Source organism: Peromyscus leucopus, chromosome 6, assembly GCF_004664715.2.
Source record: "Peromyscus leucopus breed LL Stock chromosome 6, UCI_PerLeu_2.1, whole genome shotgun sequence".
Taxonomy (NCBI): domain Eukaryota; kingdom Metazoa; phylum Chordata; class Mammalia; order Rodentia; family Cricetidae; genus Peromyscus; species Peromyscus leucopus.
In genome coordinates, this window is record NC_051068.1 from 109,156,543 (window position 1) to 109,182,343 (window position 25,801).

Sequence of the window (25,801 nt, forward strand, 5' to 3'; positions counted from 1 at the left end):
TTCACAATCGCCTAACTTGCACCTTGGGAAATGATATTTATTTTAAAAACCAGCTCTTGCCTATAACGCCAAGGATCTTTTTGACGGTTCCCCTTCTACACCCTTCCATCTATCAGATGTCCCTTTGACTTATGGCTAATTAACTTTGAGAAATGACAAGAAAGAGATCTGTGAACCTCAAAACATGCATAAAGTCTCAGGTTATGAAAGATAGTTATTGCTGTGTGTCATGGCACATACTTTTAGCATTCGGGAGACAGGGGCTGGCAGATCTCTGCAAATTTGAGACAGGCATGGCTACATAGTGAGATGCTGTCTCAAAAAAGAAATGTGGCCATTGCAATGTCTCTGTGCTTTCTTTATTTCTGGATGTGTGCACATATTTGAGTGCCTGTGGAGGGCAGAGTTCAACTTCTGGTGTCATTTCTTAGGAACTGGTCACGTTGTCATTTCAGATAGAAATTCTCTCACTGGGACTTGGAGCTCACTGATTGCAGTTCACTGCAAGGCTGGCGGGCAGGCCAGTGAATTTGATGGATCCTTCCATGAAGGAGTGCCTGCCTGGTGCTCCTGATCACACTCAGGCTTTTTCCAGGCTCTGCTGGAACTATCACCCTGGCCCTCCACATTTTCCTAACAAACATTCAGGCAAGAAATATTGGCGAGGACTACGAACCAATGGCAACAGGATTTCTAAGCTCCATGATATCCTCCTTTTCTCCCTTCTGTGAGGAATGATTATGCACTGACATCCTGCTTTGCCTGTTGCAGAACAGCTCAATATATCCCTTTGAAAATAAAGACTGATTTGTTACAGGAAAACTGTTAATCTACAAGAAGCATCTCTCGCCTCAGAATTTCAGTTCTGAAACATGATCTACTGATTGTTTTTTAATGAGTATGTGTTGTCTTGAGTACTTTTTGGGGGAGTAGTATAGTTATTGTTAACATGAGTATCCTGGCATCAGACTGCCTAGGTTTAAAGTCAGTTTACACATAAATCACTAGGTGATTATCTTGGGCAAATTGCTTAATACTCTTGAACCTCAGTTCTCTCCCACACATTACTGCTGGGGACCCCATGAGTTTGTACATAAACACATGTACATATGCTTTATTAGTCTTATAGTTTCCCATTGTGTCTGATTTTATTACCCACACAGTGCCTGGCATAGAATAACAGCGCTGTAACTGTTAGTTGCCATTCTTACTATTTACTTTAGTTATTATAACACTCTGCAGATGGACATAATCCCACTGTACAGGCGAGGTAACTGAAGCCAGAGGAGGCTATTTAACTTTTCCAAGGTCATAGAGCTGAGAGTTCAGAGCTAAGGTTTATACCCATGTGCACTGGTCTGGGCACAAAAGCCTCCTGGTCATCCATGGAGTCTACCACTGACTCTTCATTGCTCCGGCTCTGTCAGATGTGTGTAATGGTTAGACTGTGAGGAAAGCCATGACTGCATCCACATGGAAAAGTTTATTTTCTGGTCATTGTTCTTTTTTTTTTTAAGTTTTTACAATTTTATCCTGGTAACAAGAGTATGCTGTTAGATGGCACACATTTCTTGTCGTGTATCTACATGAGTCTTGCTTCTTTGAGGCAGTATGTTGTACAGTAGGAGAACAGTTCTCTTGTTTACTTGTTTGGAAATCAAGTGTTTTTGCTGAGTGAAGGGTCCTAATGAAGATGCCCTTAGGAATACGGCATAGTGGGGTGACACAGGCAAGTTCTGTTGATGATGCCAATGGACCTGAGTTGTCCAATGGATGCATTCTTGTATGAAATAGACAAGTAATGAGTTTTTAGAGCAGCTCATGGCCTGCTTATTAGAACTCATGATACCCATCTCTGACAGTGGATCTTTGAATGTCCTGGCACCTCTCGGAGCTTGGTGAATCCATGAGGGCAGAGAGAGCATGTGGCAGGTACTCAACAGATGTTAGGATGAAGGTTGCTACCAGAGAAATGTTCACTGTACAGATGCACAGGATAGATAGACGAGGGACCGAGTTTTTTGTTTGTTTCTTTTACCTAAGCAATCATAATATTTGTCTTCATGATGTTTTCCTGATTGTTTTTGTCTGACTTTATATTGTGTCTTCCTTTTAAAAATGTGTTTATGTATATATGTGTGTGTTCATATTTGTATCTGTGTATACAGTGTGCATGTGGCTGCATATGTGTACACATGCTTGAGGGAGCCAAAGGCCAATGCCAGGGTCTTCTGTCCCCCGCCACCTTACTATTTTGAGAGATATTATCATTCACTGAACCTAGAGCTTGCCCTTTGGGCTAGATTGGCTGGCCTTTGAGCTCCAAGGATCTGCCTGTCCCCCTTCACCTTACTATTTTGAGAGATATTATCACTCACTGAACCTAGAGCTTGCCCTTTGGGCTAGATTGGCTGGCCTTTGTGCTCCAAGGATCTGCCTTTCTCTTTGCCACCTCCTGCAGGTGAATGACCAAGCCTGGCATTGCCTGTGGATACTAGGGAATCCTAGTGTGGGTCCTCATGCTTACACTGCATGTACTTTACCTATCGAGCTACGACACTAGTTCTTTCCTCACTCTTCATAATGATGTGTGTGTGGTGTGATATGGTGTGTGTGTGTGTGTGTGTGTGTGTGTGTGTGTGTGTGTGTGTGTTGTTCCTCAGGAGGTTCTCAGTCTTGCATATTGAGATTTAGTTTCTCACTGGGACCTGAGACACACGGGTTAGGCTAAGGTGGCTGGATAGTCATCACGGAACCCTAGAATCTGCCTCCCCAGTGCTGGAATTTCAAGCATGCATCACCACTGTGCATGGCCTTTTGGAAATATGTATTGGGGATTGAACCCAAGTCTTCAAGCTTGTGTGGCAGATGTGTTATGGGTTGAGTTGTTGACATAATTTCAAATGTAAATTTGACCTTCCTGCTCAAGTTTCAGTTCATTTTGTGTCTTTTGCTTTAAAACTTCTGTTCTTTCCTATAATGGTGAGTAGTTAATAGTAGGGCTTGGACTCAGAGATGGGACTTCAGTTGGAACAGACAAACGTGTCGAGTTGCCTTATCCCTTGCATTGGTCCCAGCGGAGCGAAACCATCTCTGCTGTGGTGGATTTTAAACGTATGTTTAGGATCTGTTTTGATTTATGGAATTGGTGATTGCCTAACAGGAAGTTTTCTTTTTAGAGATTAAATAAACTCAGTCACGATCTTTCATATGTAAACAATAGTATTGACTGAGAAGAATCATAAGCCCCTTTTCCATGGCCACTAATTATTTCTCGAATCAAAGGAAGAAGGCGGTCTTTAATTCTTGACAGACCCTGATTGCTTTTTAATTGGAGAATGTACTAAAGACAGCATTAGCTGGTTAGTGATGGAGTGCCTACTCGGTAGTCGGCAGCCTGTTGTGGCTGTGCTTTGGTTAATGTAGTAAGTAACCTTTGGACTTCTCTTCTTTCAGCTGTTCCATTTCCGCCAAGTCACCGGCTGACAGCAAAGGAAGTGTTTGATAATGACGGGAAGCCTCGTGTGGATATCTTAAAAGCACATCTCATGAAGGAGGGCAGGCTGGAAGAAAGTGTCGCCTTGAGAATAATAACAGAGGGTGCTTCGATTCTTCGACAGGAAAAAAACTTGCTGGATATCGATGCCCCAGTCACAGGTAAGACCCAACCATGGAGGCCAAGGTACACCAACCACTATATAGAACAGTCAGTCAAAGATCCTACCTCCCAGTGAGCCTTCAGACACCTTACACATCATCTGCTTCTACTGTTGAATCTGGGCATCCTTAAGGGATTAATATTGTCTGTGCATAGAAATATTTTTTATTTTCACTAATTGTCTACAAGATTGAGTTACTATTGCTGTAGGTATAACTAATTGGCCGTGTTTTGTCAGCAGAAACCCTACCACAAGGCAAGGTTAGACAACGTAACCTCAGCCTCCCACAGAGGTGGTGGCCGTGTCCAAGTGAAACAGAGTGAATGGTGCTTTGAGGATGATCCCCAGGCTGCATACTCTCGTCAGCACCAGGGAATGTGTTCAAATGTCAATTCTCAGGCTCTGAGTCCCTGGGGTCAGGCCCAGCATTCTATGTTTTGATTAAGTCCTCTGAGTCCTGGTCCACACTAAAGTGGGAGAAGCACTACTTGACTAAGGAGGCCAGTGTGGGCTCCTTCCTCCACTGTCTTTTGCCTAGGCTTTACTTCCTAGATGCTTTTGCTCTGTCACTTTTCTTAGAAAGAGATGTATTTGTTGTAAGGATGCTACTCTTGTGTCATAAAAATTCAATCTTATTATAAACAGAGCATCTAATACCTAGAGAGTTTGATATACTGTTTATGGAGTTTGCTGAGTGTATAGGCTTTTATTTTCAGTGGAGCTAAAAATATTTATTTTTTTAAAAAAATATTTTTAACTTCACAAGGGAAAAACATTTCAAGGCAGAATATTTGGAAGAAAGGAGACATTGAAAGTGTTTCATATACACTTGTGTTTTTCATCTTTAGAGTATTCTTATGCTTTTGCTGTCGTTCTTGAAGAGCTTGTTTGAATGTGACTGTTTGCACAGTGATGAGCTTCCTTGAGCATCAGAATAGGCCTTTGCTGATTGAAAAGTCCTTCAGGATACCCGGTCCCAAGAAAGTGACATCATGCATAGTTTATTTTTGGTTAGCAGTTTCAGTGTTAGACAGCAGAAAGCATTTGTTCTATTGGGAGTAACCATGTACTGGGCTATTGTCACTAAATCAAGCCATAAACCTACCCTGTGCACCCCAGAGTAAGCCCCAGCTTCCATATTATCCGAGGGAGTGTGGTCTTATCTCCTCCTAATGATACAAGGACATGGTGGTGCTTGGCTTTCTCCAGGGCTGAAACTCTGAAAATATGATGAAATAAAATTAGTTTTTAAATGCTAGTTAAGAATCCATAGCAGCAGAATTATCTTAAAACTTAATTATAATTGCCTTCTACACTTTAATGATCATGTGTAAGCATTGGATAATATCTTTATGATTACATTTATTTGTAACCCAATAAGAACAAATGATATGATATTTTATTATTTTTTTCTCCCTTTCACATGATAATGTGCAGCTTCCAGTGAAGATTTCATGTTAAATTCACGAATGCAGTAGGTGTTCATGGAGGTGATAATTATAGCTGGAATGAAACATGCAATAAATGTTTAGGGTAATGTGTTTTCTGGGATGGCTCAGTCCTAGAAGAAAACACAGGAAAATTGTGGAAGAACTGGGCTCCTGAGGTTTTATCCCGGAGACCTAATCCTTTATGTAGTAGCCTCAAGGCTGTCCATAAAGACGCTTGATTCCATAAAGAGCTTACCTGGCTCCTCTGCAGAGATTCCAGGGGACCTTTTAGTAATTTTCAGGACAAGATATGAAGATGTGTTGAAATCTTTAATCAATTACCTATAACTTTACATGAGGGGAGGAAAGCCTTGTAGTCAGTACAAAAATAGGTATGGGGACGTGCCAGTATACAGCTTTTCATGGAGGGATGTTTGTATTTTGTAATGAAGGCAGGATCTTGTAGAACCTCCAGTAGGTGAATGTAAAGATAAAATAATAGTGGCAAAGAAGGTGGGTAAAAAGGACTTATTCTAACATTTAGGTAAAGGGGAGAAAACATTTTTATGTTTAATTCACTAGAAAGCCAGTGTCTTTGTATGCCTAGGCTGCTATACAAAATTATCCAAAGCCAACTCTTTTATAAGCAACAGAAATCTATTTTTCATAATACCAGTGCCTGAGAAGTTCGAGATCATTGTGTTGGCAGATTTACTGTCTCCTGGTTAGGGCCTGTTCCCTGGTTCACAGACAGTGGCTTCCCCTGTGTCCTTTCATGGGAGAAGCTTGAGGGCAGGGGCCTCAGTCTATAGACACAGAGTCCATTTACAAGAGCCGTGGAGTCGCTTTCATGCAGCCTTCCTGAGTCTCTCAAATTGCGTATTAGATTTCAACACAAGGACCTGGGGGAGACCTAAGTATTCAGACCACAGCAGCTACGGTAAGGAACAAACTCCAACACATGACTTTCTGAACATAAGTTTACATATGGGCAGATTAGAAAAGAAGAACAGAGCATACTGATCAAGAAAATCGTGAAGCTTCTCTTCATGTTTTGGAATAAAAGTGAAATAGCTATAACTTGGAATCTAGAATCCTCCTAAATCTGAAGCCTTCTAAGAGGGGACCATCCAAATATTCAAGAAACCAGAACATGTCAGCTTTCAGGGTTTTGGATAAAGAATAGTCAACCAATAAAGTCCCTGCAAATACTCCAAAGTCCAGAAAGCCTCTCCTACCAATACTTCTGGAAAGAGGCGTCTTGGTAATGTTTTATGGTGTATGGTTGTTGTATTCTGAGATTTTACTTTATTTGGACAGCTGAGTCAGCCAGATATTTATATTTTAACTAAGAGTTTATTTGTTTGGATAATTAAATCAGCAAAGTCAATTTTGTTTATACTTGAAAATTTTCATGATAACGTATCCTTCATATAATTCTGATTGCCATTTTAAAAGAAAACACGTGGGAGAATTCAGAGAAGAAAGGAGAGAATGACCTTTCTTCTGGCAAGGACCAGGTAGTGGGAAGCTGTGAGGAAACATGACGAGGACACAAGTGTGTTTTGGGGAGACAAAGGCCTGAAGCCAGGTGGTGGCCGCGGAGCACGCCTTTAATCCCAGCTCTCGGGAGGCAGATGCAGGCGGATCTCTGTGAGTTTGAGGCCAGCCTGGGCTACAGAGTGAGTTCCAGGACAGGCTCCAAAGCTACACAGTGAAACCCTGTCTAGAAACCCCCCACCCCCCAAAAAAAGAAAAAAACATAAAAAAAAACAAAAGAAACCTGACTTTAGGGTGTTTCCTTTTCATTTTTATGTTCATATATATATATATATATATATATACACACACACATATATACATACATATATACATATGTATATATATATGTGTGTGTGTGTGTGTGATTGTGGCATGTGTGTGTGTATTTCACATGTTTATGGGTACATGTGTGCACATGTGTGTAATTCCACATTAAGTACAGAAGATCAGTAAGAACTCAAAACAAAGCAAATGGCAAATATTGTAATTTGCAAATGCTGTATACAGTGTTTGCTGACCTTAGCTTTCTTGTATCTCTTTTGTGCTTTTTATTATAAAAAGGATTTTCTGTGTATGGAGGAGTGGTCCTGACATCTGCCACAATTTGCTCATGGTTTGCTTATTTGAGTTGACCCCCAGAACTAGTGATGTCCTGGTTATTGACAATCTGTATAGTCATCCATATATAGATGGATGAATATATATATATATATATATATATATATATATGATTAATATGTAATGTGTGATATGCACATTCACATATATATGATTAAATATGCCAAGGTTTGTGCTTTTTTGGTATTTCTTCTTTTTAAATGTTGTACATTTCATTTTGAAGAGGTTAGAAGTGACAGGAAGCATCCTGCTGTGTCTTCCTGGAGGGTGACATTTGGACTGCGGACTTAGAAACACAAGCAAGCCTTCCTTTGTGGTTTCCCAAGCTAGACAAAGGGATGGTGGGCATGTTAAAGAAGCCCTGCTCTCTTCCCTAAGTTAAATTATCTGATTAGAGTGGAAATTCATATTCTGCAGATAAATTGTGAAGAGTGTGTTTTCTTGTCAGAGGCGTTTGAGGAAGAAAATCATTTTTCTTTGGACTTCTGAAAGTTGGGTTGTGTTTTATTGTTGTTCCTTTGCAAATAGATACATGATGCTGTTTTAAAAATATGTAGCCAGATACTAGTGTGACTGCTCAGTTTGGACATTCAACATAATAGATGGGCGTATACCTGTGGTATAAATGATTATTCACTTGTGAGTAATGGCTGGTTGCTGCCCTCCAAGGACAGACTGTGGCAGGAAACAATGTTTGCCCAAAGATAGACACATCAAAGCACTGATTAAACTAACTAAAGGCCATGGCCTACATTTGTAAGTATAGCTAACTCAATACCCAAACTCTTTCTCATCTTCTAAATAGCAGTAGTTTCTGAGACAGTGTCCACTGGGTTCTTTGAGCTAAAGCAAGATAAAACAAAACAAAACAAAAAGCTATCAGGGACCCACCTTGTGCCCACTAGTGGACTAGAACTCTTTGAGAAGTTTATGACTTTCAGGGTGCCACCTTTTTCTTCAACGCTGTGAAGCACACCACAGGTGTTACTGTGTAATTTGTGAGGAGCTGTAGAAGAGGAGTCTGGTAACGTGTGGGCACCAGGAAAAAAAAAGAAAACAATATAGGAAGAACTTAGAAAGTGCAGCAGGTGATCTGGTGTTTGACTTAGTCCCTATATTGTTTTAGTATATGAAAAAGGTGCAGAATAGACGTCTGGCTCGCAAATAACAGCATAAACTCACACAGACATTTTTGTATGGTTGCAAGGTATGTTAATGGAAACTTGGAGTGAGAGGCGAATGGGTAAGGGACAGATGTGCAGATGATCTGGGTCAGTGCTGTTGTATCTGCAGCGGGAAGGAGGCCAGCAAGAGGCGTGTTGGAACAGGGTTCTTAGCTAGGCTAGCATCCCACATGGGATGAGAAGGGTGGGTAGGGATGAGCTATTGGGAGAGTGGTCAGGAACCCTTCCTGCTCTTCCAGGAGCAAGAGCCCTGATTTTGGCAGAGGACGGAGAATGGCTCTGACTTTTATTACAGAGCCTTTTAAAGAGTGATTGTTTATGTTGACTTTCAAACTAATATTTAATTTGTGTTTTACAAACAAGTATCCATAAAAGGCATCTTGACTGAGGTAAAATTGTTCACATGGAGACCCAGTGTACTGCATTTCTTCTGGAGCGTCATACCTTCCCTTTTCCCTTTGACTTAGAGTACTCTCTCTTTGTCTGCAGAACAGGGCCAGAGCAGGAGCTGCAGCTTCTGCAGAGCGGGATTTAGAACCCATTTTCTGCTCTTAGGGCTGAGGGGATAGGCCAGCATTATCTGGGCGAACTGCTAATCTCTCTGGTTTGTATGCTTCCTGCAGTGGGGGATTTGTTCCTGGTGCAGGTCAGGATTCCCTCAGTGGCTAGGCCTGCCATTTAGCACGTCAGGCAGTTGCCAGGAGAACCCTCTGGCTCTGTTCCTGGATGTGAGAGTGGACCTGGGGCCAAGTTTAAGGTCACGGTATCCCTTCCCTTGAAGCAGCTGACGTCAATTAGAATTCCCCTTGCCTGGGACTCTGGGGAGAGCTAAGTGGGGATTGAATTCCTAGTGGGACCTAAAAGATCAGTGTTTATTCTTCTCCTACTATCGTTTGTCACCATGAAGCAGCATGGACTTAGTTTACATGGGGACAGAATATTACCTCTGGGGCTTTCTGCCCACTTGCAGATTCAGTGGCCAGATTTTCAGGGCTCTCTCTGCAGCCCTGAGCCTATGCTTGGTACCCGGCCCAGTGCAGGCAAGTCAGTATAGTTCTGGCCTGGCCTGTGGGGGCAGCACGCATGCGCGCGCGCGCGCGCGCGCGCGCGCGCGCGCGCGCACACACACACACACACACACACACACACACACACACACACACACACACACACACACACACACACACACACACACACACACACACACACACACACACACACACACACACTGGTAATGGTAAAGTCTATTTCACTCATCTTTTCATTTCTTGGTCTTGCACAGTTGACCTTTCACTGAACAAATACAGAAGAGGTGCGGAAAGGAACACGCTTAGCTTAGCATTTCCAAATGGGAACACGGATCAGAACCCCTCACTGGCCCTCGGGAAGCAGATGGTTTCGGGAGGTCTAAATACGGAACAGAGACTTTGAGTCTGTAACAGTCATCATGATGCTCTTGCTCTGCCTTGCGGGACCTGGTTTAAATAATGGGTTAGGGTCTCACAGCTGAAGACCTTGCTCTGCCTAGGCACTTGTCTGTGTGCCTCAGCTTTACACTTATGCTGCACTGTGAATGGTCTTCTATTTCAGAATAGCTTTAATGAAGATCCTTGACTGGTTTGCACATAGTGAATTATAATATTAGCATAATGGAAACACATAGGAACCTCAGGGTCTGTATTTTTGTGTATGTTAGTCATTATAATATTTAAACAGCAGTTAAATATCAATAATTTAAACAGCAAGTATCCTGTTATTCTGTTCCCTATTTCTGACTTTTTTCCTTGAATTTATTACTCTCGGTCTTAATGAAGTAATTCGGAAGTTTGACATACTATATAAATTAAATATATGAAATTAGTCAGAAGTTATTTCTATTTTTAAAAAGGATCTTTTTTAAACTTATGTGTATGTGAATGTGTGTTATGTGAATGTGTGTGTTATGTGAATGTGTGTGTGTGTGTGTGTGTGTGTGTGTGTGTAAATCTGTATTGAAGAAGATATACAGAGACAAAATGTATTATTCTGTGACTTTTAACATATGAAAATTGACATAAAATTTAACCTAAAATATTTTTGGATTTTTAGACCAGCAGGAGTGTGCTGATTTTATGATGATGGTGAACACACTCAGGGAATAATCATATCCTTTTCAGAGAATTATAACATACTCTCCAATATTCTGAATGCGGTTTTCATGCTGCTGATGTGAGAACTCTTTGACTCAGTTTTCCTGGCTAATCCTTTCTCTGTGGTCCATCCCTGCCCGTCTGACATCAGAGCGTATGTCAGCGCAGGAGACAATTGCGTGTCACTGGACTCCGTCAGACCTAGGGTTTGGTTGCCTTTCTTGTCCTGCTGTCTTCTCTTAGGAAGGTTCCTTGTTACAGTTGTTGTTTTCTTAATACTCCCAGCTTCTGAAGAGTTTTTCTTGTTTATAATCATAAAATGCTATGATAGAATAAAATGAGGATTATTGGGAAGGGAAATAGGAATTTTTCTTAGGGATCAATTTTTTTTTCTACTTAAATTATTTTCAATTACCATACAAGGCATTAGATGCCATGATGGTATTTTCAAACAAGTATATGTTCTGAGATTCTCTTTCCCCTTCATACCCCCAACCGTCCTGACCCATTCTTAAATTCTCCTCAGTCTTTTTACCTCTTTCATGTCATGTGTGTCCCTTTGCCCATTCCTCTGCCCTTCTTCACTGCCTACTTTTATTTATTCTTTTGTTTTCTTTTCAATATTTTTAAACCCTACCTAAACTTATATATCTGTGTATATGTGACTGTACATACATATGCACATACCCACACATATGTACACACACACACACACACATACACACACACACACACACACACACACGTATGTATATGTATATATGGGCATAAATTCCATATATGTAGGTATAGTTGTATATGTAAAATATGTAACATATATATGTATTACTTTATAGGCTAGGATTCATACACAAGAAAGAACATGCTGGTTTTGTCTTCCTGAATTTGGGCCACCATACTTAAAGAGCTCCTTTATAAGAATTAAACTTAATATGATCATTTTATTTATGCTACCTGTCTTGTCAGGAACATATGTTTTTATTCTATTTGAGATAGTATTTTTCTTAAAGAAAGTGTTCCTGTTGTTTACTTTTCAATTTTGTGATCAGCGTTAGACATTATGATATTTAAAACTCCTTTTGGGGACCCCTGAGATGACTCAGCAGGTATGGCTCTTTCTGCCAAGAATGACCACCTTAGTTTGATAACTGGGGCCCACATGGTGAAAGGAGAGAACCAACTCCCAAATATTGTCCTCTGAGCTCCTCCCATATTGCTGTCAAACACACACACACACACACACACACACACACACACACACACACACACGACTAAGTAAGTAATTTAATAAAAATTATACAAATCTATTTTCAATAAATGGACCCAACTCCCCCTAGAAGGCATCACTAGGGCTGGCCTGTGAGTGTGCCATCTGATCTGAGATATCACCTGGTGGGTTGCACACAGTAGGTTTAGTTGGGCCTTGCCACCAGCAGCCTATGTCTCCTGTTGCTTATGGAGGAGAAGTGATTGAAATGACGTACAAAGTCATTTATTTGCCCTTTCAAACAAAGGAGCTTTTGGCTGTTCCTTCCTCCTCTCAGAGTGAGAGGCACATTTGCTTTGGTCTTCTATAATATAATCATCGGATTCTTTTATTTATTTTATTTATTTATTTATTTATTTATTTTTTATTTATTTATTTATTTTACAATACTACTCAGTTCCACATAATAGCCACAGATTCCCTTGTTCTCTCCCTTCCTGTCCCCTCCCCTCCCCCGCCCACCCTCCATTCCCACCTCCTCCAGATCAAGGTCTCCCCCGAGGACTGGGATTGACCTGGTAGACTCAGTCCAGGCAGGGTCCAGTCCCCTCCTACCAGATTGAGCCAAGCGTCCCTGCATAAGTCCCAGGTTTCAAACAGCTAACTCATGCAACGAGCCCAGGACCTGGTACCACTGCCTAGATGCCTCCCAAACAGATCAAGCCAATCAACTGTCTCACCTATTCAGAGGGCCTGATCCAGTTGGGGGCCCCCCAGCCCTTGGTTCATAGTTCATGTGTGTTTCCATTCGTTTGGCTATTTGTCCCTGTGCTTTATCCAACCTTGGTCTCAACAATTCTCGTTCATATAAACCCTCCTCTTTCTCACTAATTAGACTCCCAGCGCTCCACCCAGGGCCTAGCCATGGATATCTGCATCCAGATTCCTTAGTCCTTAGATGGGGTTTATGGCACAACTATTAGGGTGTTTGGCCATCCCATCGCCAGAGTAGGTCAGTCCCGGCTGTCTCTCGACCATTGCCAGCAGTCTTTTGTGGGGGTATCCCCGTGGATTTCTGTGGGCCTCTTTAGCTCTTTGTTTCTTCCTTTTCTCATGTGGTCTTCATTTACCAAGGTCTCCTATTCCTTGTTCTCCCTCTCTTTTCTTGATCCAGCTGGGATCTCCCGCTCCCCCAAGCTCTCTTTCTCTCGACCCTCAAGCTTAGATTCTTATTTTAAGGCAAAGTTAAACAGACAAACAAAAACACCATAACTAGGCCTTATCCACCATCATGGTATCCCACACAGCATCTCTTCTGACCAAGGAACTTGCTTTACAGCCAATGAAGGGCTTCCAAGGGCTCATGCTCATGATTTGACCAAGTATGCCACTGTCCTGAAACAGCCGGCTTGATAGAAAGGTGGACTGGCCTTCTGAAGTCACAACTAATGCTCCAGCTGGTTGGCAGTAGCCTGGAGGGGCGGCTGTGCTCATAGGCGGTGTGCATATGCGGAATCGTCTTGCAGGTCCAGTAAAGTAGGTTTTCACGCAATGTCCTTTAAAAGGCATTTGATACAGTTCTGATCAGAAAACAAAGCTACAAGAAAACTGTCTCACGTTTTGATGATATTATGTGGTAAATGAACGATTATCAGAAAACCACTCTCCTGAACACAAAGGCTTTATTTCTTTGAAATTCTCTTCAGCATGTTTTAAACATTAATAGCCAGTGCCTTCAAAGAGGGGACTTAACTTAGTCTTAACCTATTAAATATGTATCAAAGCTAGGTGAAAGTTAACAAATTGCCTGCATTATTTATATAAAAATCCACTTTTTTGAGACTCTCAACTAAGGATATAGTAAAAATTTGCCCTCCCCCCCCTTTTTCTTTTGCAGAACAATTTGTGTCCAGTTAGCTTTTTACTATAGAAATAACCTACTCTGTAGGTATTTTTTTGTCCCCCTCACTGCCTGTTCTGGTCCTCACACATTAAACTGGCCTGGCAGCTCATCATGTATGTGCGTATGTTTGTTTTTATCTATAGTCCGGTGGGGTCAGAGTAAGACATGAGATTCCATCACTGTGGTGCGGATCACCTGTTGTGTCTTGGCTAATGACAGCATCAAACTGTATTTTCACCCTGCCCAACATGGTGTCTGGGTAAGTCATTGATTATTCTAGTCTACCAGTCGCTGGCACTGTACCACAGGCCAAGTTCCTCCACCTGTCTGCTTTCTTCTCCATGAGGTGGAGAGCTTTCTCACCCTGGCAGCTGAGGTTTAGTGAAGTGATGTGGCTGCAGCACAGGTGGAGTGATGACCCCCTGGGAACTTCCTTCTTCCTCTTGGAGCTGCTTCTCTTCCACCTCTTGTCACTGCTATGCAGCTGAAATGCCAACCTGGAGTTCAGTTCCCTTGCTTAGTGATTTGGGGCATGTGCCTCCATTTAACTATATTAATTTGAACAGTATCCTGATTTTGGAATTATATAGTGATATAAGGAAAGACCAAGAGGGATATGGGGGGAGAAAAAGGTGTAGGTGGGTTCTTGGGGCCACAGCTGTCTTACATTCCAAGTGAGTTGTTAATTCTAATAAAAACAATAACACTTTCATAAGCATTGATCATGATATCAGAATATCAGTTTGAAAGAAGAAAATGAAAAATAAAACTGTGCAGTATTAGCTAATAAGTATTTTCAATTCACAAATAATTAACTAACCATTCAAGAGTGAGCAGTTTTTATACATCTCTGGTCAAAACAACGATTCTTTGTGTTTGATGGCTGACATCATTGTGATACCAATACACTTCATTTTCAAATTTTGATAATTGACTTTTTAAAATAGCAGTTTATAGAACCATCAACAAAGTGTACATTTCCTGGATTTTACATGTGCAATTGTTTGTTGCTTTCTGGTTCTCAAGTCTCAGGAATCAAACACAGTTTGGAAATAGTTTATTCTGTACCCCTTTTTCTAACTTTTTATTGATTCTTGGTGGATTTCATATCATGCATCTCAATCCCATTCCCTTCATCTTTGCCCTTGCAGTCCCCCTGCCCCAATAAAATAAAATTTAAAAGAAAATCTCATCCTGGGAGCTGTAGTGTGACACAGTGAGGCACACAGTGTTCCCTTTAGTCCATACACCTTTGTTTTCAGGTGTTCATTGCAATGAGTCATTGGTATGGTTTGAGGCCTTTGTCTTCTCCTGGGTCCTCACTGGGACTCCCTGTGTCATGGAGGTCCTGCAGCTTTAGACATGCAGGGCCGGCCCTTCATGGGTTCCAGCCAATCATAGGTAGATGTTGGGGTGGGCCAACCATTAGCTCTGGTTCCGGGCTCGGGTGGTACCTGGGTTGGTTCACCTGCCAGCTCTCCCTCATCCTTATCTCCAGGGCAAGCTCTCACTGGCTAGTTAACCCTGTGCTGTCAGCAGCAAGGGGCAGGGCAGTTCTCCTGCTCTCGTGTATCGGGGGTGTGGGGGGCAGCTCACCTGCACCTACACCACCAGAGCCAGCTCAGCTGTGTGTGTTACCCAGGTGGGGTGCAGGACCCGTTCTCCTCAGTGCTTGCAGCAGGTGAGAGGCAAGGCCAGTTCTCCCACTCTCATGCCCGGGAGCCTAGCTTTCCTGACTGCCACAGGTGGCAAGGGGCAAGGGGTGGAGGGAATCTTCCCCTCACCACATGGCATACTTGGAGAGGGGTGAGGTCAGCTCTTCTGCTCTCTCTACCTCAGGGCCCTGCTCACCAGCACTCCCCCCACAACAGGGTCAGCTCTAGTGTGCTGCCCGGGTCAGGTGCTGGGCCCATTCCCCCAGGGCTACAGTCTGTGTGGGGCAGGCAGGGCCAGTTCTTCAACTCTCATGACCCAGGGGTGAGCTCTTTCAAGACTTTCTAGAAAGCTGGGGATATCTTTATAATAATATCTTCGTTAGTTTTAAGATATGTCAGTAAGTCTTTGAATAAGATAGCGGTATGCAAATATCAGAAGTACAATTGGAGAAAATAAATTGTACGTTAAGAGATTGTATGCCAAAATAATGTATATTGATTGACCTCTAATATGCTTTTATTCTTTTCAGTGCTGTGGAGCAGTGTGAACCATTTTCAGATAATAGCTAATATTTCAGGTTCTATTTTAAACAAGGAATGAACTCAATATTAACTCACTAGGCATCCAGTTTTATACATGAGAAAATTAAGACACATGTATATATATAGCCAAGTAATATTTTAAAGGTGAATTCATACCCCCCTATGGCCCCCATGACCTTACTATAAAGGTTCAGACTTATAACATGTAAGAGATACAAGCAAACCTGAAATTCTTTTTTTCCCCCCCGAGATAGGGTTTCTCTGTGTAGCTTTGGGCCTTTCCTGGGACTCACTTGGTAATCCAGGCTGGCCTCGAACTCACAGAGATCCGCCTGGCTCTGCCTCCTGAGTGCTGGGATTAAAGGCGTGCACCACCACCGCCCGGCTAACCTGAAATTCTTTGAGTAACTCATAGTGCAATTCAGCCATCTAGTGAAGGGAGGACTCCAAACTGCATTTCCTCTTTTCTTGCCCCCAAATATCCATTAAACAGTAGATGTTGCAGAACATTAGTGTGTGCGTGTCTCCTCCCTCCCTCTCAAAATCAGTTAATTCATTAAATATTTTTTAAGATGAAAAACAAGGCCGGGGGAATTGGTTCAGTGGGTAAAGATGCTATCTGCAGAAGCCTGATGACCCAAGTTTTATCTTACAAGCTCACATAAAAAGCTGGATGTGGTGGCACACATCTGTATTCCCAGCATTCCTGTGGCATGAGAGGCAGAGACAGAGAATCACTCAGAAGCTCACAGGCCAGTAGCTTGGAGTACACAGCACAACAGCAAAAACAAGGGGAGCCCTGCTGAAAAGATGGCAACTGTTTTGTTCTGTCCTCACACTTTATCAAGTAGAAAGAACTTGCACCATGAAAGGGGGCAGTGCATTGCCCAGACGGTAACACAATGCAGGTTTGAATAGTATATAACCTAAACAGTGCATTGTTTTCTGTAATGGCTTTAACAAGTTTTTATGGTATTCATATTTAGTTTTGATGTATATTTAGTTATAATACTCTTGATTTTAAGATGTCAAGAAGAGTTAAACAGAATTTTTAAATGTTTTCAATAGAGGACACACCATGGAATGCTGTTCTGACAGACTGAGTTGGTTATATTGTCTCTATACATACCTTCTCCGGGTCTTACCTTTTCTAACCTGTTCACAGAGCTGCTCGACTGAAGGATGAGTGTGGACACAGCCTATATTGTAGCTGTCCATAGCAGACGGACTAAATTTCAGTCAAGGGAATTCAAGCAAAAATGGTATATATTACTTTGAGAATACACCGATAAGCCAAACTAAAATGCCTTTTCCATCTCTCTTTCCCTTCCTTACCAATATATTTAGAATGGTAGGAGCTGAAGATGTCATTCTAGCCATGAGTCAGATGTCATACATCCAGTAGACTAAGACACTGAAAGAGATGATGCCTGAGTCTCAGTTCTGCATATGAGCCATATCACCCAAATTACTGTTGATGCAAATAAATGATCTTTTTGTTAATGCATATTCAAGCCCAATTATATCTGGATTTTCATTGTAAATTCCAGAGCCTGTAGTCTAACTCAAATATAAAACCACTGATATCTCCCCTACAAATTGTTACATTCCTACCAGCAATAGCTGCAGCAGGTCCCTGCTGCAAATCCCACTGGTTTCCAGAGGGAAAATACTCTATTGTCATTTAATGAACAATGGTTATGTCAGGGAATTTCCATCTACTTGGTAAATATTCTCCTCTCCTTTAATATGAATTCTGTGTATTTTCAAGAACAGGCTTAAGTTTTATGTTCACTGAGACCTGGAACCCTCACATAGCAAGGTCTTTGCTCTGCCCTTGTTCCCATGGTGTTTTATTATGTATACCTACATTATTGAATACTTATCTTGTGATATTTTGTCTCTTAACTTGGCTAGAAGTTGCTGGGGAAATCCCTGCAAATAAAACTTGACAAGAAAACCTCCTCAACTATCCCATGTGTGCATCTATGAAATACTTAATGATTTGATTTCACATCTGTGAAAACTTAGAGGTCTTGGATATACTTTCTTTTTTTATTTTTATGTAAGGGAAAATGAAGGACCTTTTCTACCTTTTCTAGTCTCATTGTCCCAGAAGTACAGAAAAGCCCTGTCATACCTCAATGTGATACCTTGTGAAGAGTAAATCATCACATCATGGGATACCTCAACATGCATCTTAGTTCCTAGTGATTGTGATTGATAGGATCTTTATTGTATTGTTCACAGTATTCTCTTACCCTGTATATGTCTTCTAGTAATTTCTTAGGTAAAGATTTGACATTTTGCTATTGTCTCTCTCTTGGGCCCATTCATAATTACTAAATGCTCGTAGAATTGTAAAAGACTTTATTTTCTCTAAGCTTTTTATTGCAATATATGAATTTTATGTCAAAAAGTTGTTAATGTGTTTCTATTTTATTTATCAAATGCGATTATTTTAAAGCACTCTGGCTGCATAGGATGATGAGTTGCTTTCTGTATATTTTTGTCAGATCCTCTGAGATCACAGATCATAGGGATTTGAGGAGATTTGAAACCTGGAAAAGTAGTTTGCCTAATACAGAATCCTCCACTTTTGTCTCTCTAAAGTAATTTTTTTAAGATTTTCTTTTATTTTTCTGGTGCTCAGAGAGATGTATCAGCAGTTAAGAAGGCTTCCTGTTTGTCCAGTGTACCAGAGTTGGATTCCCAACAGCCACATTGGGTAACTCACAGGTTAATAACCTGTAACTCCTGCTTCAAGGGACCCAATACCCTCTTCTGGCCCTTGCAGATGCTTGCATGCACATGCCCCAAAACAAGAACATACACATAAGCTCATAAAAAGAAAATAAAATCTTTGGGAAAAGATTTTTTTGATTTAAAATTAATTATGAAAACTTTTATATATTTGGAGTATATTATTTTTTAGAAACCTTATATATTACTTTTTGAAGGTGTTTTTTTTTAAAGTATCTTCAGAATTTTTGACAATTTGATATTTCCTCCAATACTTAATTCTTTCCCTTCAGCAGCCTTGATGAATACACAAAATATAATAGGTCAAATTTAGAAAAGTAGATATATTTTCCATATTATTAACACGTTCTCAGTGTGACCAACAGCAACACATAACTGAGGGGCCTTTATTGTAGTCATCATTCCCAGATAAATAGAGGGTAGATTGTAATTATCAGTTCCCTATCTTCATAAAGATGATGTATACATGTAGCCCCCATTGTGGATGGTGATTATCTGTATCATATCTTCATAAAAGTGATTTATACATGTAGATTTTCAGTAATTTTTATCAAAGAGTAGACATCAGTGATTTTTCCATGAGTGAATGTGGAAGACATCCAAAATTTGGTATAGGGACAGTCAAATGTCAAGGATTTAATAGCAAAAATGCTAGTTGTGTATATATTTTTTATACCGACAGGATCACATGAAACAAACACTGTGGATTGGCATAAGAAATGATACAGACTTTTCTTAATTTTTATTTTTGAATCATTGACCCTGAAACAGGCACTGTGCAGTGCACACACATTCAGCTGACTCTCTGTAACCCGCTGTGGGCAGCGTGATGCCCGGCTGTGACCTGCCTTGTAATCTTGCAGGATATAGCAGAAACATCAGGCCAAACCCTGGTGCTGGGGAAGCAGGTGTTCTAACTTCTGTGCACTTGCTCCCTTGTGTATCAAGATCCTATGCTGTAGTTGTTTTCTTCACACACACCCCCCCCCCGCCCCCGGGCCTGCAGCCACTCAGACCCAAATAAACCAACAGAGGCTTATATTAATTAAAACTGTATGGCCTAATGGCACAGGCTTTTTGTTAGCTAGATCTTACATCTTAAATTAACCCATTTCTATAAATCTATATCTTGCTATGTAGTTAGAGTTTTCTCCAGTCCTACCTGGCCCACGGTCAGGACAAATCTCTCTCATCCGCCAGTCCCGCAGCTGCTCAGACCCAACCAAGTAAACACACAGAGATTTATATTATTTACAAACTGTATGGCCATATCAGGCTTCTTGCTAACTGTTCTTATATATTAAATCAACCCATTTCTATTAATCTGTAAGTTGCCACGTGGCTCATGGTTTACCAGTATCTTAACATCTTCTCATGGTGGCAGCTGGCAACGTCTCTCTGCTTTGGCCTTCCATTTCCCAGAATTCTCCTCTCTCCTTGTCCTGCCTATACTTCCTGCCTGGCTACTGGCTAATCAGTGTTTTATTGATTAACCAATCAGAGCAAAAAATTTAATATACAGAACATCCCAGAGCACTCCCACTTTTCTTTTCTTTTTTCAAAAAGGGAGGTTTTAACTTTCGCATAGTAAAATTACATATAACAAAATAATTATCAAGCAAGAATTACAGTTACAATATCTAGTCTATTTATAATAACTAGTCTATTTGTATTTGACAGAATTAAAGAAGATACCCTATTTATCTTATATTTGTGAGTCTAAGGTTTCATATCCAACTTATTTTTTATCATAACTAAGGAAATTTATGACTATCTTGTCCTCAGCTACATCAAAGACCTCAGAAGGATATAATGTTACCTGAGAAACAGGAGATGGACACAAGCAACTTTCGGAAGTCTTTCAAGAGTAGACAGAGACAGCTGGCAGCCTAGACAGTTATCCTAATATTCTTCCCCGCCCCTGGGAAGGTCTGAGACTGGGGCCTCCCACAGGCCTAACCAGGATCTCCCCTAGCGGGGAGGTGAGTTCCCAGAGAGCAGGGCTCCACTCGTGGGCAGACTGGGCAGGAGAGGCCCTCAGTGGGTGGATGCCTCCCTCGTCAGAGCTTGGAACATTGCCACGTGGCTTGTGGCTTACCAATGTTTTCACATCTTGCTTCCTCTGTGTCTGGCTGGCAACTCCTGACCCAGTCTTCCTGTTCCCAAAATTCTCCTCTCTCTTTGTCCCACCTACACTTCCTGCCTGGCTACTGGCCAATAAGCACTTTATTTATTAACCAATCAGAGCAACACATTCACAGCATACAGAGTGATATCCACAGCACTATGCAGGGTTCTGTGGTCTGCCCAGGTACCAGGTGAATCACTTCAGCAAATGACTCTGATGTTGACTGAGCTCCTGTAGTCAAGTAATAGATTTGGGGGGAGGGTAAGGTAGAGACAGGATAGTAACATTTTCTCAAACATGTACTAAGGTCATCGACAGGATTTAGGTTTGATTATGAAACTTATTTTTGTTTTCTTTTTCCTAAAGACCTTCACTGGGAAGTAAATTTCCCAATAAGAGAATGTGGGATGTCCTACACTTGAGACTAACAAAAGAGCAATTTCAGGGATAGTTGAGGAAACGGAAGATATTTAGATTATGAAGGTATAGGGGTCAAATATAATGCAGCCATTTATAAGATTCTAGATGGCCAAAATTCTCAGGTTTTACACAGTAACAATCCTTTGAAACTAAGCAGGTGTCAAAAAAAAAAAAAAAATCCAGTGGCTAAGGGTGACCAGAGTACCAGTTCATAGAGTGAGGTAAGGATTTGTAGCAATGACCCGTGTATGGTTATATTTTAAAATTGGGATATAAAGAACTACAGGGACACTTCAGGTCATGGGAAGGAGGACCAAGGAACTTGACCAGCAGGTTTTCTGTTGGGTTAAATGATGACTAGATCAACTCTGTGGCAAATACTCATTCCTAGAAAGGGGCCAATGGTAAAAATCACAGTGGAAATGCTAGTCTTTGTTTGGGTTGACTGGAGTTGATCTGGAGAGTGACTCATAGGTGAAGGTCCAGTTTGGAATGATGGAGAGAAAGACAGGAAGGGTTGGCACAAAGTAAACATTTCAGGTGATGAAAGGGCTGGCGAAGCCAGATTTGTCCACAGGAAATAGAGCACAGCTTGACTTGCAAAAGTCACTAGCAGATACCCTCTATATTGATGGATAAAATAAAATAATTTAAGGACCAGGGATTACCATGATGTTTAATAGTGGTTTTGAACGTGAGGAGTGCTTTTTGGAGCCAGTTTCGATTTCATGCTGTATTGCTCAGTCAACCAGTGCTAGTGACACTTCACCATACTACAGGCAAATAAAACATGGACATCTTCGCAGAAAGTCACTGAACCAAGCAAGTGCTTAGTACCATGTGTTAGTTTCTTTTTACTTTTAAGGTTAAATTCTGTATTGTCCCATCTGTATACTGCTGTAAGGGGTAGACTAGTGGCTTTGGATTTAAACAGAGTTTCGATCCTACCTAGCAAGTCCCAGAGCATGCACCCCTGCCTCTGCCCATTGGTCTGGCACTCACTCTATACTCCAGCCTGACCTCAAACTCAAAGTCCTCCTGCTCAAACTAGACATCAACCTTCAGAGGGCTGCAGGTAAGGAGGGAGGCACCATACCTATTAGAGTAACTTATGCTGGGAAACACAGCCTTTATTTATTATGTTCGCTCTGTGAGAACCCGAATCCTACTCATCTGATTCTTTTATGAGTTGCTTGGCATTTATTTTGGTTTCAAGTTAAAGTATAGTTGTTTCATTTAGGATTTTCTTACCATTGTGTAAGAAAGAAAGGGAATAAAAAGTTTCTCTGATTCTTACAGGAAAGGAACATGAAAATAACAGTGTCTGTGCAAACTACCATTTAACAGGTTCAGGTATGCAGAGGCCAGGACTGTGAATCAGGAGCCCTGAGAGGTGCTCTCCCTGGGCCATTTCCTGCCTGGAATTCATAGGGAGATTAGCATAGTGAGGGCAAATCCTCCTTCAGCCCTGATGCTGATTGGCTTTCTAAACATACACCACATGGCTTTGAAGTGACATCTTGATCCTGATGAGAGGCTCCTTTAGGCTAATCAGGGCTTCCCTGTGCCACCATGTCAACCTCTTCTGTATGGAAGTGAGAGATAGCCTTAGCTTCCCTTACTGTGTGACTCAGTCCCTTTCACATCAAAGTTTCCGTTCTGCCCTGGGCTGTAGAACCTCTCAGAATCACTGGTGTTAACTTTTGTGAGTTCTTCGATATCCAGAATCTCTCCTGTCATCAACGTGATTTACATTATTTCACATTTTTTCTTTAAAAACAAAATAATAGGTCTCTTTCACCAGAACAGTTTCCTTTTAGAAATAAGTACTGTTTTACATTATTCTCACAGAAGTAAGTGAGCCAACTGCTTTTTAATTGGATTATTTTACTGTGACTGTAGAACACAAAGCACAGTGAGAAGAAAGCACATTCATTAATTTTAAGTAGAACATGCTAATATGTCCCATTGCTACAAATGCTTTGCCAGATGTTATGCACTCTGGGCTGTGGGTTGGGGTGCGGGAGTTAGAGTAGTGATATGTTAGTAGCAAAAACATTATTCAGTAGACAGTTCTGTGACTACCCTAGTCATTCCTACTTGGGGATGTCTGTAAGGGCTGAAGGTTTGCCTCTAAGCATTGAATTTTCACTCTGATTCCTACCCTGCTGTGCATAGTCAACTCATTGGACTTTTGCAAGAGACTTGGGGTCTTGCTGCTTGCCCAGGTCAGGAAGCTTGGCGGAGTAGAGGAAGAGTGGCCCGGCAGCCTTAGGCACAGCTGGTTGGGCTAAGCTGGGCTCAAATCCTAGGGTTCCTGCTCTCCACTTGGCTACACCCCTTGGTGTCAGCCATTTCTTTCTAACAGCAGTGGGACACATTCAAAGCTCAGCTACATGGCATGTTAGTGCTGTTTTTGCCATTTTAATTCTATTGGCTATACAGTCCAATACATGTGTACACACTTAATACACCTGTGAGTACATTTGTGGAGGCCACAAATTACTCAAGGTCAGAGAATCTGAGCTTGCTTTACCCAGCAGGGTTGTTTGGAAGGGTTGGCACTTGACTGTATCGAGCAAGGGGGAGGTCTTTTGCCTTGACCCATGGTATTGTTATAAAATGCCCTTTTGAATAAAGTTCTGGTCCATTGGGTATTGACCCAGGTCCTCCTGAAGCTATCCTGTGTTTCTGTCTTTCCTCTCATCGGCTAGGTCTCGCTTTCTATTTGATATTTTCTTCTCTCTCTCCTCAAGTGTACCCTGCATAAAGTGGGGGGAGGTCCCCCACGTACATTATTAACTCTCTCTATTCCAGTGTTCTTTAAATAAAGTAATCCCTTATGGGTCTTCTCATTTTGCATCTGACCTGGTTCTTGCATCACACTTGGCAGCAGGACAGAGCTCATGACCTACGAGGCGTGATGTTTGTCCAGGCTGTGGCTATCCCTCTTTCACTGCTGGGAAAGGCTCCCTCACCTTCCCCTGTAATTACCTTTAAATGGTTTCAGCCTTGAGAAAGTAAGGTTATGTGCCAGACCGCATAATGCTCATGGGAGACTACCGCAAATGACCATTCCCTATTTCCTGTGGAAAATGGAACGAAATAGAATGTTTTAGCTTCCCAAGTTTACACTTCCTTCTGTGAGGGAGACTTGGCCATATTCATTGTCTTTATGCCTTAAGAGCAAACTCCGTTTGCTCCTTGTTAACTTTCTCCTTGGCCTTCCCTCTCACCTTAAAATACGTGTGCCAAAGACTGCTGTGTTCTAGCTAGCTGCTGCATTTAGAATACGTATAAATAACATTTTAAACTGTTATATATAATTGCTGCAGACTGCATAAAGCCATAAGAGTGTGTGTGTGTGTGTGTGTGTGTGTGTGTGTGTGTGTGTGTGTGTGACAGGTCTTGATCCCCTTTGTCTCTTTACCTGTGGCTGCTTTAGGAAGATAAGCTGCAATTATTATTGTTATTATTATTGTTAATAATTTTATATCTGGAAGAAACATTAAGGACTTTAAAACCCCAACACATGTAGCAGAGTGAAGAGAATTCTGAACCTCCTACTGGCCAGATGGATTAACCTCAGTACAACTTACTTTGCCTGGCCATGGCCCAATCTTCTCAAAGAAGGAAAAAGAGCAACAAGGTACAGGGATTGATTTCTTGTCAAACCTTGTCTTTATTTGGTTTTACTAATCTAAAACTGGTTATTAATGTTCCCTGGCACTCAGCACAGGTTGGGTCCTTATCCTAATTCATGCTCTCTCTGTTTGTGGTCTCTCATTTCTCAGTCGTCTTGGTCCCATCAGATATCTGCACCTTTTAAAACACAGATGACGTCATTCTGGCTTTCTGAAGTTCTTTGTTTTATTTTCTTTCAGGCACACATGTCTCCTCTTCTCAGGCTGTTGTAGATTGTCTCAGGTCTTCTCATGCTTTTCAAGACTTGACCTGCCCTTGACCTCTGGTTCTCTTCTCCCCATTTCACAAAGAACAGCCCATCCTGACTACATGGCCCAGAGGCCCAGATCCGTGATCAGATCTCTACTTTTTCACCTCCCTGTTGGGACTGTTTACAGTAGGCTGTCTGGCTCCCGGTGTCCATCTCTGCGCATGTGGTCGGGGTTCAGTGAGGTACAGCAGAAGTAGCTTTTGAAGCACAGAGTGTGTTGTTTGTGACTATGGGTTTCTGCACAGTTACTGTAAGCTCTGTTTCCTCCCCCTTCTTGCTTCTTTGAACTGTGAGTCTCCTCTTACCCATACATGGAATTCATATCCTTTTGTATTCTTTTATATCAAGAAGTACACATGCACTAGTGCCTGTATACACACACACAATGCATGCACATACACACATACATACATACGCACATGTGTGTCCTGCTAAGGTTTTCATGAGTATATTATATTCTTCTTGTCTTGGAACTCATACTCATAATACTGAAAAAACTTTAATATATTGTTGGGAAGAAATGAGCCCAAACTAATTATGATTTAGGCAGATTAAATGAACATATAAATACAAAATTGCATAAATTCCCCTTTAAAACATAAAGCATAAAGCATAAACCAGACCTCCCCAATAGCAGTTAGTTTTATGAAATGTTAGTGGAGAAG

General features: G+C 41.4%; 1 protein-coding gene across 2 annotated transcripts in view; it reads left to right on the top strand.

Annotated features, from left to right (window-relative positions):
• Ppp3ca (protein phosphatase 3 catalytic subunit alpha) overlaps nucleotides 1-25,801 on the top strand; it is a 290,863-nt gene that overhangs the window by 134,127 nt on the left and 130,935 nt on the right. For both annotated transcript variants that reach the window (XM_028857473.2, XM_028857476.2), the window contains exon 2: nucleotides 3,457-3,657. In XM_028857473.2, coding sequence (XP_028713306.1) covers nucleotides 3,457-3,657 — 201 coding nt within the window. The remainder of the gene's footprint in view (nucleotides 1-3,456; nucleotides 3,658-25,801) is intronic.